This window comes from Lycium ferocissimum, chromosome 5, assembly GCF_029784015.1.
Source record: "Lycium ferocissimum isolate CSIRO_LF1 chromosome 5, AGI_CSIRO_Lferr_CH_V1, whole genome shotgun sequence".
Taxonomy (NCBI): Eukaryota; Viridiplantae; Streptophyta; class Magnoliopsida; order Solanales; family Solanaceae; genus Lycium; species Lycium ferocissimum.
Window position 1 is genome coordinate 13,834,620 of NC_081346.1, and position 15,899 is coordinate 13,850,518.

Genomic DNA, 15,899 nt, shown 5'->3' on the forward strand with positions numbered 1-15,899 from the left:
TTTGTCTGTTCTATTCTAATCCCAGGGCTCTTCTCCCGAGCAATCCTTACAATCTCAAGCAATTGAAAGATCTAGATTATCGATTAGTTGATCTATTAGTGTGACAAAAACATCAGCGGCATTCAAGTAAACTTCACACAAGTTATTTCGCTTTACTGTTACAAATGAGCTTAACTAATTAGCATATTGGATTTATTATCACATATTATTAATACAAACACTCAAAATTAAGAAAATATCATGTGGAGCATTCAAACATCCAAAATATCAGCCTCAATATCTTGCATTGTAGACCTTAAAAATCCGTTTGGAATCCAAATTGCTTTCCCTTTCCTTAGAGAATCTCAATCGTTTGTTTAGATGTCCTTTCACCAAAAATAACTCTCCTATAAAAGAACCTACACGTAAGCAGTAAGCCTGAGAAATAGCAAAATTATCCAAATGCACAGTTGTAGAGAAACAATCCTATTCAACAACAACAATAACAACATACCCAGTGAGAAGCAATCCTATTCAACTACTCAAAATATAGGATTACTGTCCAGAGTCCAGACTCAGTTTACTACACAACAACAACAACAACAACATACCCAGTGAAATCCCAAGGTGTGGGGTCTGGGGAGGGTAAAGTGTACGCAGACCTTACCCCCATCTCAGAAGATAGAGAGGTTGTTTCCGAAAGACCCTCGGCTCAAGAGAAAACATGACGAGAAAAGGTTAGATAAGCACAAACAGTACAAAGCAAAACGGAAATGAAACTAACGAAAGCGACAAAAGCCATGATAAAGCAGTCTGAGAAAAAGAAGCAGTTGCTAGCACAGGTAAATACGATAATTGTGGTACAAGAAATGACTAATATTTGCAAGAATCAACGGACAAGAAAATGAAGATCGAAACTGCGACTAGTAGTACGACTACTAGTACTACTAGCTCGCAAACCACACAAGAGAGATAACCCGCACTAGGCAAGCCATGTGCAATGAGCTCGACCCAGAAGACAAATCTCCTGTTGTTGTAGGCAGGGGGTTTCGAACCTAAGACCTCCATTATGAAAGCCCCATACTCAACCAACACTTAGTTTACCACCATAGAATTAAATAAATAAAAAAGTGGCCTCACTTCTTATCAAGAAAAAGAGTTCACAAGAATGTTCTAATTATTCAAGAAGGTGAAACGTGAACCATATGTCTGGAAGTCTGGTTGATTTCCAAATATCATCGATATAATATGCGGTCAAATCTTTGGCACTGAATACCTTTTAGCAACTTTTTTATATCCCAAAAGAACGAGACCAAAAGCTTATGCTTTGTGCACCTCGAAATGGTATAGTGTAAACTCACACATAATTCAAAGGATAAGTCTAATAACTCCAATTCAATATTAATTAGTATTTGTTGCCAAACTAACATAACACAAGATCATACTATCAGTAAAAAGTCATCACATTGGTAAGAATTACCAACATGCTTCATATTTGAGCCAGGTAAGGTGCTTATTTAGCAAAAGATTAGAGAACAGGACATCCAAGATAAAACCAAATAAATAAAGGATAGATATATCTCTAAAATGTAATTGACACAACAAAAACAGAAAGAAAATCTACAATATGTGCCCAAATAAAGAAATAAATAAAAACTAGGGCAGTTAAGAGCATTACCAGAGATGGATAATGAGATTGTGAGAGAGTGGAGAAAGCTTTTGCTGCGAGTGTAGAAGGGAGAGAAGAAGTGACCAACAGCACACAGATTTTAGGGTTTTCAAATCCCCGGCCCGCGACCCGACCCGACCCGACCCGCTTGAACTTAAAGCTAATTATCTTCTTTTTTTTTCAATATTAGATAGTACTAGTAATAGTGCTTATTCAACTTGATATTTGTAGATAATACAATTCAAACTTTATGGAATTGGTTGTTAGCAAAAAAAAAAAAAAAAACTTCATGGAATTAATTAGTTTATGTTTTACCTACTGAAATATTTTATTTGTTTTTTTGAAAATAGTTTTCGACGCTATCATAACAAATATTGTTCTATGAATTGTGCAAACTTCCCTTTCCAAAATGTTTTCACAATAAAAATGTAAAGGTCATTGAAGGACTAAAATATTTCTACGAGCAATGTTTTAAAAAGTTAGGCTGTGATGTGAATCTTCTTAATTTATAATATAATTTAAGAGCATAATAATATAAAGAATATGAAAAATAAATTAAAAGTTCAAAAAAATGAAAGGGAAGAGAAGTTCATAGAAAGCAAAAAACGTAGAACGCAAATACAAGTATAAAAAATGCATTATTATTGAAGTTCTCATGAGATAAAAATCAATTATAATACCTTAATCTTCAAACAATTAAAAAATTATAATTTTTAAAAAATATATCAAACTATATATTTTACCTCTCTAAAAGTAAATAATCAGTAACCTTTATCAATACTATAATTTAAAACATTACTTCTTTATGAACAGATAGATAATGATTTCGAATAAAAAAGTAATGGAAATTTAATAATTTTGAGAGATAACTAAGGCCCGTTTGGACATGATTTGAAATCAGAATGATTTGAAGTTAAAGGATTGTCTGGACATGTAATTTGGACTTCTTAAGTTTGTACTTTTTCTCACAAATATAAAAACCCACAAGTTGTGAAAAAATATCAAAACTTCTCCAATTCTTATTCAATCTTAATGAGCAAATTATAATTCATGACAAAGTTAATACACTACTAGAAGACCTTTCTAAAAAATAGAATATCTATTGATCGAACTTTAGTTTAACAACTCTTTAATATAATCTTCTCACATAGTATAGACAATTTCTTCACATCGAGCATGCATTTTCCGATCAGATGAATGAGAAGACGAACCAACATTGTTACTTTGAGTCGATTGTTGGTCAACATCATTAGCAACCTAATTATCATGTTCATATTCTACGAGTATTTCATCACTCCTTTGGTATTCTGTAGAAGTAATTTAGTTGTCAAGAGTAAATTTGTTATAAATATACTACCAACTTGCAGATCATTTTTTTTTTATTTGATATAAATGGTTGGTAAATATATCCATCAACCTATGGATTTTTTTTTTTCAAATATAAATTTATGGGTCAAGTTTCACATTTAAAATAATTTGAAATCATGATTTGGAATCGTAAGGACCCGTTTGGCCACGAGAATTATTCACTCTTTTCCGGATTTTTTTTCACTTTTTTCAAAAATTAGTGTTTGGCCATAAAAATTCCAAATACAACTTCAAGTTGCATTTGGAGTTTGAAAAACAACCAAAACCTTATTTTTCACCTTTTTCATTTTATATTTTGGACCATTACTTTTATTTTTCAGTTTTCAATTTTTACCCTAAAAGTTTTTATTTTTATAAAAAGGACCAGTGGCTGAGCTAAGTAGTCTCCAGGGGGGTCCGAACCCCCTCGGCCAAAAAACTACACTGTATTTATAAGATTAAAATTATTTTTTATGTATATATAGTAGATGCTGAACCCCTTGACTTCTTAATGTATTTACTTCTTTATATATTTAAACCCCCTAGATGAAAATTCTGACTCCGCCACTGAAAAGGACCCTAAAGTGTCTATTTTTACAACCATTTTTATAAAAGTTTTTCAAAGTGTTTATTTTTACAGCTAATTAGTTTAGTTCTCGTTGGATTTTATATGGAATACAGTGCAAGGTGGGATTGATGGGGCAGTGTTTACACGCCGGTTATGTTTATTATAATCGTTTGTTTTTAGAAACTGAAGGTATAAATCATATTTCATATTTTTTTAGAAAAATTACATCTCAACAATCAAATATTATTTGGCAAAATAGAACTTCAAAAAACAGAACTTCAATTCCAACTCCAACTTAAAAAATTCCTAAAAAAGTGAATTTGTTTTAGTTTCTATGGCCAAACGACTACTAAATCAGTACTTTTTTAGAGAATCTGGAATCCGAACTGAAGGTTAAAGTTGAAATTTTTGTACATGACATGACCAAACGCCTACTCAGATATGAAAATTTGGGATTAAACACTTGTCTTAAAATCACATTTGAATTTAGCGACAAGAGAGATTAGCAAATCCCCCTAGATGGTTTATAGTTTCTCCCTCTAATATCCCTTGAATATATAAGGACTGAAGTAGTTTCTTCTTTTCCCCGATGGGAATTAAGTAGTTGACTAACAAATTAAAATTGGCAGCAAGATCCAATTATTTTCTTCTTCGTCTCCAAAACGACCACAGCCTCATTTCGCATGGTATATTTATCTTCTGTTTCAATATCCCCCTAGATGGTTTATAGTTTTAGGTTAATGGATACTTGATTCAATAATAGGAACGTCGATTGTTATCCTCCATTATCATCATTTATGTGAAATAAGCGATACTTATTCAGTTCATTGGTTTTACAGAATTTTAGCTACAAGAATTTGTAATTGTTACCTTATTATCCACTACAATCTTTTCTGTCGAATCCTTATTCTGTTCATTGTTTTTATCCAAGTTTTTAGCTTTGCTCTGCTCTATTATCGTTATCTTAGCCATTTATAATGTGATGGGCGTCTTTTATTTGCATTTTTGAGATGAACCGTTTCTTCTAGGAAAAGCAATGCTCACTGACACCAGTTGAATTTTCATAAAATAAAAATGTGATGTGCATCGTATTCAGAGGCGGATCCAAGATTTAAACCTTTTGGGTTCAATTTTAAGATTATTAGCATTGAACCCATTATATTTTTAAAGTTATGGGTTCATATCTACTAATTAATGCAATTTTAGCAAATTTTTACACATTAATTTTTGCTCGGCATCAAAAGTTATGGGTTGAACCCATAACTATAATGCTACATACACCTCTGATCATATTTAAAAGTTATCAACTATATAGAGGCTCATTATTCATGTTCCAGAATAAATTCCTTGATTTTCTGATGTAGGATTAGCTGATTCCAGAGTAGAGGAAATAGGAAAGTAGAGGAAAGCAAAAAACATGGTTCTATGCTTAATTTCGGCCAGCTCGAGTTTCTCTCTGCAGCCTGGGCGTTCGAGATGTCTCTGCAAATGTATGAGAGTCCAGAATTGCGGGAGATATTTCATGAAGCATGCTGATATTACAAGGCATAAGATAATCCCTTCTGCTAGGGTAGATACAGTTGGTTTGGAGGTTTTTGTAGTTTCAGACTTGCATACAGAATACGAGGAGAACATGGCATGGGTTAAGGGTTTACCAAAAAAGGGGAAGAAAAAGGAAGTTCTTCTCGTTGCAGGTGATGTTGCAGAGACTTATGAGAAGTTTGTGTTAACAATGTCCCTCTTGAAGTCTAGTTTTGAGCACGTGTTCTTTGTGCCTGGAAATCACGACCTTTGGCTCCATAGGGAGAAAGAGAATTATGTAAGTCTGCTTTTCTTCATGTTATTCCACGAAGATGTGTTTCACAGAATTTAGTTCAAATGTACCCAGTAGAACTGCATCATATGTCACTAGTTGTTGCTATTTTACATTCATGTGTCATAGTATCTCGTTACCTTCAGCTGAAGAGATATTCGCCTTTTGAAGCATTTATGGCTGCATTTTTTTGATGCATGTCCCTTTCTCAATCAATAACATTGCCTTTTAGACGGTCTTATTAAGTTTAGTTCTCGAAATCTTTGTCCATGCAGAAAAAAAGCTAACAGTTATGAATGAATACTGGTGGTAGTTCTGTAAAATTAAAAGCAACACCTCATGGTTAATGTGATGCATCCTCTGTATTCAGATTAATTCTCTTCAAAAGCTGGATAAAATGCTTGATGCATGTCAGAGGCTTGGTGTGGAAACTAATCCCAGTGTCATTGATGGTTTGGCAATTATTCCTCTATTCTCATGGTACCACGAGGTAAATGTTATTGTACAATAGCTTTTAGCAAACTATTACTACTTTTTGCAGCTGGATCATTTGTGACATCTTGATATCATTTTTGCTTTATCCCAGAGCTTTGATAGGGAAAAGGACATAACTGGCATCCGCATTCCATCTTTGGAGCTGGTGATTCACTTTCTTTCTCCCTGTAAGGATTTTTAATCTTTTAGTTTGATGATATGTTAGCCGTTCCCTCCTTTACCTTGTCCCTTCTTTCAAAATAGACCAAAGACGAGCAGCTTGAATGTGCCAATCTTTAGCTTACTGGCAACTGAAACTGAAATGAACTGTGCTTAATTGACGCCCTTGTTGTCACTGGAATTCGCATAAGTCAATTTATTAGCTCTTCCATCTCACGCAGTGCTCTGAAGTGATGTGCATCCAATTGCACTTCGTTTTTATCAGTAAAAGATTCCTGATCGGTCCAAGGAAAATGGGCCTATTACCTTGGGGTGACTTCAAGTATTTTCTGTTGATGGGTAGGTGAGTATATGGGGATAATAGTTGACAATTGCAAGCCACCTGCTCATCTTCTTTGCATTTGACATTTGCAAGCCACGTCCTCATCTTCTTTTGCATTTGAATTATTTAACTATCTTAGCGACTCTTCTTTTTTGGCTGCTTTGGATGCACTTTCCTTGTTCTGAGCCTGTTCATTTTACTACTTGTATTTTAACATATCTCCATGTTTTTTTGTGAGTTCGGAATGCTCGGACAGTTAGTTTTTCTCTCTCTAAAAGTTTTCCTATCTATCACACAGATAATAGACATTGATTTATATGATAATCGTAGTTTACAGATTCTCTCTTCTAAGCTAGTACTGTGAAATATTACAGTTGTAATTCTCTCTCACCAATTTTCGCACAGGCATGTAAGGACTTCCGTGCATGCAAGTGGCCTGATGGACTCATAAATGGAGATAACTCCCTTGCTACACATTTTGATGCCATGAATGACAAGAATCAGGATACAATCCAGGAAATGATGGCAAGGTGCAACCAAATAATTTCATTCTCACACTTTATTCCGAGGTTTGTGAGTAGATCAGACTATTTCAAAATTTCTTTAAGTTGCTAGTCTAAAATTTGATCCGTTATGGTTGAAAAGCCTCAGTCTTGCACTATAGTAGAGGCTTCTTTTCGGTTAACAAGGTTCATGTTGGTTAGATACTCCTGAAGGTTTCTCCCTTCCCTCCAGTACAGATTACCTAATTTGACATGTTCAGAGCTAAACAGTAAAATGTTTGAGATCTCAATGGTTGGCTATTTTCCTGTCACCAACCATGTTTCCACTCTGATCTTCCATAAGTGTTGTAGTTCTGGTAGCCTCTGGAGAGATAACAACAAGAACAACATACTCAATGTAGTCCCACAAGTGGTGTCCGGAGAGGGTGGGGTGTACGCAGACCCTTACCCCTACCTTTGGGGTAGAGAGGTTGTTTCCCGATAGACTCTCGGCTCTAGAAAATCGTTTTCGGTAGAGTTCGAAAGAAATGCAAGAGTAAAAAGCTATGACGAAAATATTGAAGAAAGCAAAGCAGTTTTGTCAAAGGCGCGCTTAAGCCCTGAAGCGAAGCTCAAAACACATTGAGCGCTTCGCCTCGCTTTATGTGCGCTTTAGTGTCATCATCAAGGCTCTAAGACATACTTTTCCTTGCCAATGAGCCTCTCTTGAAGAGATGACCCTAGATAATCGTTATTTCACTTTATCGTTATGTTTTTACAATTTGTTTGTCCATATATTTGTTATTCACGCTTATTATAATTAGTCTTGGGCTAAACATGTATATATTTTTATTTTTGCACCATTGCGCCATTTTTCATTAAAGCCCACGCTTTATTTGCATTTTGCGCTTAAAGCCCTAGCTGACCTTAGAGCTTTTTTGCGCTTTTCGCTTTTGATAACACTGAAGCAAAGTACTGACTATAAAAATAGTAAAGACTGCAGAGATATGACTGTATTTTCCTTCCCCATCTCCTATAGAGATTTCCATATTCCCTTTGAAGCTTTCTGTAAAGCATCATATACCCAACACAAGTTTCTTCATCTATCTTAATTTGGCTGGAGAATCTTTTACCCCACTCGATAACACGAACTATCTCTCAGAATCCTTGCTAATATTAACTAATTCGAAAGATTTGCTTCCTGAAATGAAATATAATTTGTCACCCATAATTATTATATAAAGTAGCACCGGAGAGGGGACTTGGCAGAAAGAGCTTAGTGTAGAAAAGAGGGAGGGGACACATTTCCCAAGTCAGAGAGAAAAGTTAGAAAGAACATATATCCTCGTCCGAAAATTGACCCTCTCACAGGCTTGGTGTCGTCTTCCAATCCTGTGAGAGGGTCAATTTTCGGTGAAGCTTTAAGAATTTACTCCTAGTAATTAGTACTCTCTCTTCAATGGTCTCAGATTACGTTGTCCTAAGCTAAATGCCAGTAGTAGCTTCTGTCACCGATATGCTTAGTGAGAGTTGAGAGATTAGGAATATGTAACAAAATGCTGACATTTTTATCCATTTGTGTCATATTAACAAGGATAAATAATAGTACATTGAAAGATCTCCCTCATTCTATTTGTTAGTCCTCTCTCTAACTATATTTGATTGGTATAATAGTTCTTCCTCTCTGCCACTTTTCTTCATCTATTCCTCTTGCTGTCTCCCTCCTTCCAAAGTAATTGTGGTCACCAGGCAGGCACTACTTGTTGTATAATACCATATCATTATATGGTGCTTCCTCTCTTCCTCAAAAAAAAAAAAAAAAAAAAAAAAACTATATGGTGCTTCCTCTAAGATTTATTTCTCGCGCTTTATGTAGGGGAGTTACATGTCCTCCATTTTGGAAATTAACGTGGGTAGTTAGGTATATGATATAAGAAGCAAACCATGTGTAAACTCATCCTTTTTCTTTTTGGTTGGTGGGTTTCGCGTTGTTTAAATAACTATGCATCAGTTATTTTCTGTTTGTTTTCCTATTAATTTGGGAATTCTCCGGGGGGAAGTGCATGAGTAGCTTGATACACCTACAATTTAGTGGAGCTTTGTCCAAAAAAACTATGGAGTATATTCTCTGGTTGGACCATTAATTGTCATCTTTTTGCAGACTAGAGCTTTGTCCAGAGAAGAGAATGCTTTTCTATCCCAACCTTCCAAAGATGATCGGTTCTGACTTTCTGGAGGCTCGAATAAGATACATACATGGAGCTAGAGGGAGCACAAATGCTTGTCATATTTTTGGTCACACCCATTTCTGCTGGGATGTCCTGCTTGATGGAATCAGGTGAGTTCTGTTCTTGGATCCGCCAGACTGCTCATAGACATTCCTATAGTTGTAAGGAATTTTCGATTGAAGCAAAATTTATCATGCATGAGTTTTTTTTTTTTTTCCTTTTTTGGTTCTGGTCTTAGAATACGATGACTGAGAGGACGTAAATGTGACTTAATATATCAAATAAGCTATGATGTGTTTTAAGCCTTGAAATAGCTTCGGCTAGAGGAAGGCAGAAACTCCAAGCGTTATGCTTGGCATTTCAAGGTTGAATTTTAAAATTGCTATGATTTATGAAGAACTTAAAAGGGTCTTATCAAAGATCAAGTAACTACAACAAGGGACGATTGAAGGAAGCTAAGAGAGTCTTTTATTTATATGGGCTGAGAAAGTACATGTCTGATCCGTGGGTTCAAAGCATTTGGCCTTCAGTTTGGAATCTACGTTGAGTTCATCTAAATGGTTTAGAGCCTAATGTACCTAAGCAAATTCTAATATTGGTTTATAGATTGATATCGATATTGACATCTTTGTAAAATCAGCTCTTTATGTGGTAGGTTGTCTGTGTAGTTTCTGGCCGGTAAATGCTCCCTTCTGGGATAAGTTGGAGTATAAATTTTGATAATACCGTAATCCAGCCCTGCGCCATGCAAACTGGTAGGGAGGGCAGGCCGGTTGCGGGACAGACCCGCAAAAACCAGCGAAGGCTTCAGCCCTCCCCTCCCACACCGCACCGCATGGCATTATGTGATGTTTTGAACCTGCCCTGGCCCGCACCGCATCGTTTAGTTTTTCCCCACACACCTCTTTTATCCTTTCATTCTGCTCCTATGCTCATTTGGTAATTCTGCAAATTACGGAAATCAGATAAACTGCTTTTTATTTTCTAACTGAATATAATTGCATATTAAAATTTGTTAGAAGTATTGCTTAAATTTTAGGAGCTACTACAAAAACTATACAGTGAATTCTTTCATATCCCATATGTTCCATCTCAGTGAGACTTGAGAGCATTAAGCCAATATCCTTTTCTGACACCATAAACATTACAAAATAACTACAACTATATAATGTATGAATTCAACAAAGATAATTTCTCAAATAAATACATTATATTACTAATACATTGTGCTATTTGTGAGGGCAGAAGTTAAACATTTGAATAGCCAGGTAATAACACTGATCTAAGTTATATTTTGTAAAATTTGAACTGTAACCCACACCCGCTTGGTTTTTTTATTTTTTAATTTCGACCCACCCCACCCCGATGCCATCCCTACAAACTGACCATGGTGTTGAAGTAGAGTAGAAGGGTGAGCTACTCATGCTGCGGTGGCCAAATTCTCGGTCATAAAAAAAAAAAAAAAATTGAGAATGTGGCCAAACTTTATTGTATTATAGATCTTGATAAGAAACCTTGAGTGTTTATTTTGATGCACATATTGACTCATTTGGCTAATGCAGGTATGTACAGGCGCCATTAGCGTATCCAAGAGAGCGGAAGAGAAGAATGAATGGAGGAGAAGACTGGCTGCCATTTTGCATCTACTCTAATGGTAAACTCACAGAGAATATATCTCCTTGTTATTGGCCTGATTATTATGCCTCTAATGCCAGAACCCCTGATGTAACTGAACTTGCTCCATGGGTTGCCAGATACTATCGCAAACTTTAGCAATCTCTAAAGAAGAAACTTGTTCCAAGGCCTAGCCAAATTTGTTGTACTATTATCATTTTGTAATTTGTTTCCATCAGCCATGGTATTCATTCAGTTCTGCCACTATCACGCGTACAGACTTCTTTTACCTCAATTGTCAAACGAAATGACCTAAAAGTGCATCCTACAAACTCACCTTCATGAGTTTCTTGATGGCATTTCCTCGACATATGCAAGTAACCATAGTTCCTCTGGTTTATTAGACTGGCATTTAATAGATCACAGGCGCACTCTTTCATTTTGGGTCTTCGCGTCCTAACCTTAGGTCCTGTTTCATTGTCTCATCTTGAGTTCTTATGGGCATACAGTAGTGTACCTTTCTGCCTGCATTGTGCCATCTTGATTTCTTAATAGTTTAGCCATTTGAGAATGGTATCTTTTTGCTTTCGGATGTCTTAACTTTCGTGTAAGTTTATCCAAGGTTAGTTCTAAAACCAGAATTTCTAGGATTCCTCAAAGGACCAAAGGATCAAACGGACGACGGATTAGTTCAAAAATTAAATTCTCGACATAGGTATTTAGTTCTCTTAGGATTGAACTTTGGACAATATAATAAACAAGGCAAAACTAGAACAGTAACCCAAACATGGGACTCCGATAAATAAAAAAGGAGAGACATAAAAGATAAAGAAAAGATAAAAGTCGACCTTATTTCTGCTATTACTGGGATCATTGTCTTTATTCCGGCAACTTACAAAATTCAACTACATAAAGAAGTATTTAACGCAGAAAACATCAGAAGATGGAATTAAAAAGCAAACCATAGACTGGACTCAAAACATCACATAAAAGTTTCAGTTTTAAGCACGATCCTTTCTTATTCACAAATGCAAGACTACTGCCTCTTAGTAATCTTCTGGTGCCAAGGGCTGATGCGTAGTGGGGCGTGGAATGGTGTCATGCTGTATGATCCCATACTCGTATATAAGTCCAGCCAGTGCTGCACCCACAAAAGGGCCCAACCAGTAGATCCAGTGGTTCCTCCACCTCCAGCCCACAAGAGCAGGCCCAAATGCCCTTGCTGGGTTCATTGATCCTCCCTCAAAAGGCCCTCCCACCAGGATGTTTGCCCCCACAATGAAAGCAATGGCAAGAGGGGCAATGGTGGCCAAGCTTCCCCTCCTTGGATCAATAGCAGTTGCATACACTGTGTACATTAGTCCAAATGTCATCACTATCTCCATCACAAGTGCATTCAAGTTGCCAACTCCTGCTGCAACCGCAAATCCCCGTGGCCGCTGCACCAACACAACAATTACGCCTCAATCTCAAGCAGAACAAAGGTAAAGATGTAAAATACCAAACAGAAGAAGAAAAAAAACAAGATGGTTTTGGTTATTACGAAGCCATCAGTAGCAAGCCTCAACAAAAGAGAGGCTACAACAGCTCCTACAAGCTGAGCTAGCCAATAGTAGACAGCACGAATGACAGAAATCCTGCCCCCCACAAGTGAACCAAAGGTAATAGCTGGGTTGATATGTCCTCCAGAAACGTTGAGGCTAGAGGCTACAGCTGCAAAGAATGATAACGCATGTGCCAGCGCTATCACTGTCAGTCTTGATGCTCCTAATGCTGCATCCGGATATAGCTTATCTGCACAACAAATATTCATTGTGAAACAACCTTTGTGATAGTCCTAAGGGTGTAAGGTGGCCTGATGGTCAAAAAAGCGAGGAAAGACCATGATAAATGAGCATTCAAAATCTAATAAATTCCAATAAAAGCACCCAAGAATATGACCGTGTGGCAATGAAAAGGCAAAAATACAAAAATACTAGGTGATCTTCAGAGTGAATTTCTTGCTCATCCACCCTAAAAGCGAGAGAAAGAAACTACTTTTGTGCATGCATGCATGATGACAAGTGTGGCTGCCTATGATAGTGATAGATTTTGCATCAACTTTGGTTAGAATCATGATTGATAGCATAGCATAGCATACAATGTGTGATAAACTTAAGCGGTTAGAGAAAATACATTTTAATTTATTTAATTATGTCTTCACGTGACTTACCAAGAGCAAGAACAGAGCCTTCACTGGCGAAAACGAAGATGAAGGTTGAGAGAAGCTCCGACAAGGTGGCGCGCATGGAATCAGGGTGAGTGGCTTCATCCTCCCTCCCAAAAGCATATCTCCTTGCTGGCATAGCCATAGATAATTATAATTGTCTTTTCACAATCAACTAGCTGCTTTAGTATCACTAATCTAAGCCGTAATTAAGATTGTTATTGATCTGGATATTGTTAGTACATAAAGATGAATGAAGTCACACAAAGAAATCAAGAAGATAAAGATGAAGAGAGAGCTCAAAGAAAGAGATGAGGCTTAAAAAGAAGGAGATGATGTTATAGAGAAATGGAGTTTGGAATGAAGTGGACACTTGGGTGAAAGTATGCATGAAAACTGACACGTACTACGTAGGTGTCTGTTTCAATCCAATTGAACACCGTTTTTTTCTTACTCTTCTTCCACCTAAGCGCAAGCCAAAGACTCGGTTCAAAGTCCATCCAAACTACTATGTACTACTACTAGATTAGAATTAATGAAACCATGTTCGAGTTGCTTCTCTTTTTTTCATCTTCATCCACAATTGCAACAAATTCAAGAAAAAATTTGGGCTTTTATTCTAACTTTTATCGTCATCCACTTTGCTTGAGGCCAAAACCATTTGGCCCCACCTCACAAGATTTCCAGCTACTACATGGATTATGTGCAAAATGGGAAATGCCCAACCTCTTTATTGACAATTGACCCTGAGATTACTCCTCAAGTTGATTACTCTTTTTTTTTTTTTTTTCGCGTCATAAGATTGTGGTATTATCATTTTCGTGATGTGTCCCTCTGAAAATTAGAATAGTAAATTCTCTTTGTTTTTCTGAACTTACCGATGATTCCTATGTCTCGTAGCAAGCAAGTTGAAGTCGGCTAGTACATTTTGGAGCGAATAACTTAAAAGGTCATTCAACTATAGTAAATTTACTATCAAAGTCACTTATATTTGTTTCGTATCACAAGATAAAATATTAGATCAACAAAGTCATTATAGCCAAAAAAGCTAAAAGAATAATTACATAAACCTCCCCTCAAGTTTGATTTTGTTTAACTTACCTTCTTGGTGGCTATGCTTACCTCTATTATTCCTTTTTTTTTTTATTTTTTTATAATAATTTTCTAACCTACCTATTAATTTTTTTTATTAAAAAATTGATTTATTTCTATTAAAAAGCAAATGCGTGAAGAAGAAACACATCACAACTAATGTTACGTACATAAATTTACATTTACTTAAAGCCTTTTTTATCTTTAGATTAGAAATGTGATATATTATCTCTCTCCTCGAACATTCCTTTCAGTTTACTGAATTTTATTAAGTAATACTTTGATATAGCATTTTACATTGTCAATATGTAATGAGCAATATCTCAATGTATATAAATGTCATCTGGGAAAAAAAGGAAAAGAAAAACGATGCGAAATGATATTTTAAATTAAATGGAAGCATTTCAAATCTAATGATTGAATGCGCGTAGGGAAACGTTGAAGGAAACATACTGGGAATACAAATATAGTTCTAATGGACTTACACGTAAAGATGAAATTAGAATTATTATTATCATTGAAAGTCCGTTATTTCTTTAAGATTTTTTCAAATATGTTAAAGTTTTTGTGTTCAAATTTCTTAATAGCTTCAGAAGTAGTTCATGTATATGTATATGCTTAATAGCTTCAGAAGTAGTTCATGTATATGTTAGAAAATTATTATATAAGAAAAATTTAGAATAATAGAGGTAAGCATAGCCATCAAAAAGGTAAGTTAAACAAAATCAAATTTGAGGGGAGGTTTATGTAATTATTCTTTTAGCTTTTTTAGCTATAATGACTTTGTTGATCTACTATTCTAACTTGAGTGACTTTATTGATATGAACAAACATAAATGACTTTAATAGTGAATCTGCTCTAGTTGAATGACCCTTTAAGTAATTCATTCATACGTTTTGCTCAAGTTGAAGTCCGCTAGACAAATTCTTACTGTTGATTTCGTTTCATTTTAAGTTAATCTTAGTCCAATATTAGATAGGAATACTCCTTTATATCTAGGTGGCGATGTAATAGAACTTCTTGCCTATTTTTCGTCCCATCTAAGTGCCGCTATAATGGGTGTATAGGGGTGGACATGGTACGGTATTTGAAATTTTGGTACGGTAATTTCGGTTTTCGATTTCTAAAAATATTATACCATTACCGTACCAAATTAATTCGGTATGGTTCGGAATTTTAAAGTTCGATTTCGGTATTTTACGGTACGGTAAATCGGTACCATACTTTGTCCAACTTTGACTTACATATACTCGTATCGTGGAGAATTATGACTTTAGCTACTTAAGAAACATCTCAATTATTATGTACTAAACACCTTACACATGTAAAAATATTCAAAAGAAAAGTACAAGCGATCCCCTTCGTAAATCAATTACACAAAAAAGTCATTTAAATCAAGATAGAATAGTTAAAGTTCCAACGTTTAAACAATTAGTTTTCTAATAATATTAGTTTATATATTTTTTAAGATATATAATTATATAATTGTATATGTAATTATATACTTCGGTATGGTATTCGGTATTTTCTTTATGAATACTAAATACCAAACTTTTTAAAAATATATACCAAATACCGTATCAAATACCATAACACCGAAACCGCGATATAAAAAATTTCAATTTCAGTATGATAATCTGTATATACCATACCATGCGTGTTGGTCTCAACACATTTTGTCTGACTAATTTTATATTGTTAAAAATTACTTGCAAACTCTTCTTCTTTATTCGAACTTGGGACAACACATTTTGTCTGACTAATTTTATATTGTTAAAAATTACTTGCAAACTCTTCTTTCTTTATTCGAACTTGGGACTATCACAAGGTCTTTATTGAAATTGGGACTATCACACGGACCGAGTTTTTGTGTGGAATTTATTCAAATTAATGACCCAAAAAGATGAAAAAGAAAAAGCTGTAC

At 35.3% G+C, this 15,899-nt stretch overlaps 2 protein-coding genes across 5 annotated transcripts; one reads left to right on the forward strand and one right to left on the reverse strand.

The window, feature by feature from the left end:
- Positions 1–4,901: 4,901 nt before the first annotated feature.
- Positions 4,902–10,943, forward strand: LOC132056111 (uncharacterized). Of its 4 annotated transcripts, none has more exons than XM_059448178.1 (6): positions 4,902–5,382; positions 5,747–5,866; positions 5,963–6,016; positions 6,758–6,882; positions 8,996–9,172; positions 10,625–10,943. In XM_059448178.1, exons 1-6 carry the CDS (start codon positions 4,981–4,983, stop codon positions 10,833–10,835), a joined length of 1,089 nt encoding a protein of 362 aa, XP_059304161.1. In that variant the 5' UTR covers positions 4,902–4,980; the 3' UTR covers positions 10,836–10,943. The 4 variants fall into 4 exon arrangements, with proteins under 4 accessions (XP_059304161.1, XP_059304163.1, XP_059304160.1 ...); XM_059448177.1 differs by having other exon boundaries at positions 4,908–5,382; positions 6,758–6,921; XM_059448180.1 differs by lacking the exon at positions 5,963–6,016.
- A 564-nt stretch (positions 10,944–11,507) lies between these two features.
- Positions 11,508–13,206, reverse strand: LOC132056113 (probable aquaporin TIP3-2). Its single transcript, XM_059448181.1, has 3 exons — positions 12,889–13,206; positions 12,220–12,470; positions 11,508–12,115 (listed from the first exon to the last, which is right to left on the reverse strand). Exons 1-3 carry the CDS (start codon positions 13,025–13,027, stop codon positions 11,723–11,725), a joined length of 783 nt encoding a protein of 260 aa, XP_059304164.1. The 5' UTR covers positions 13,028–13,206; the 3' UTR covers positions 11,508–11,722.
- Positions 13,207–15,899: the final 2,693 nt, after the last annotated feature.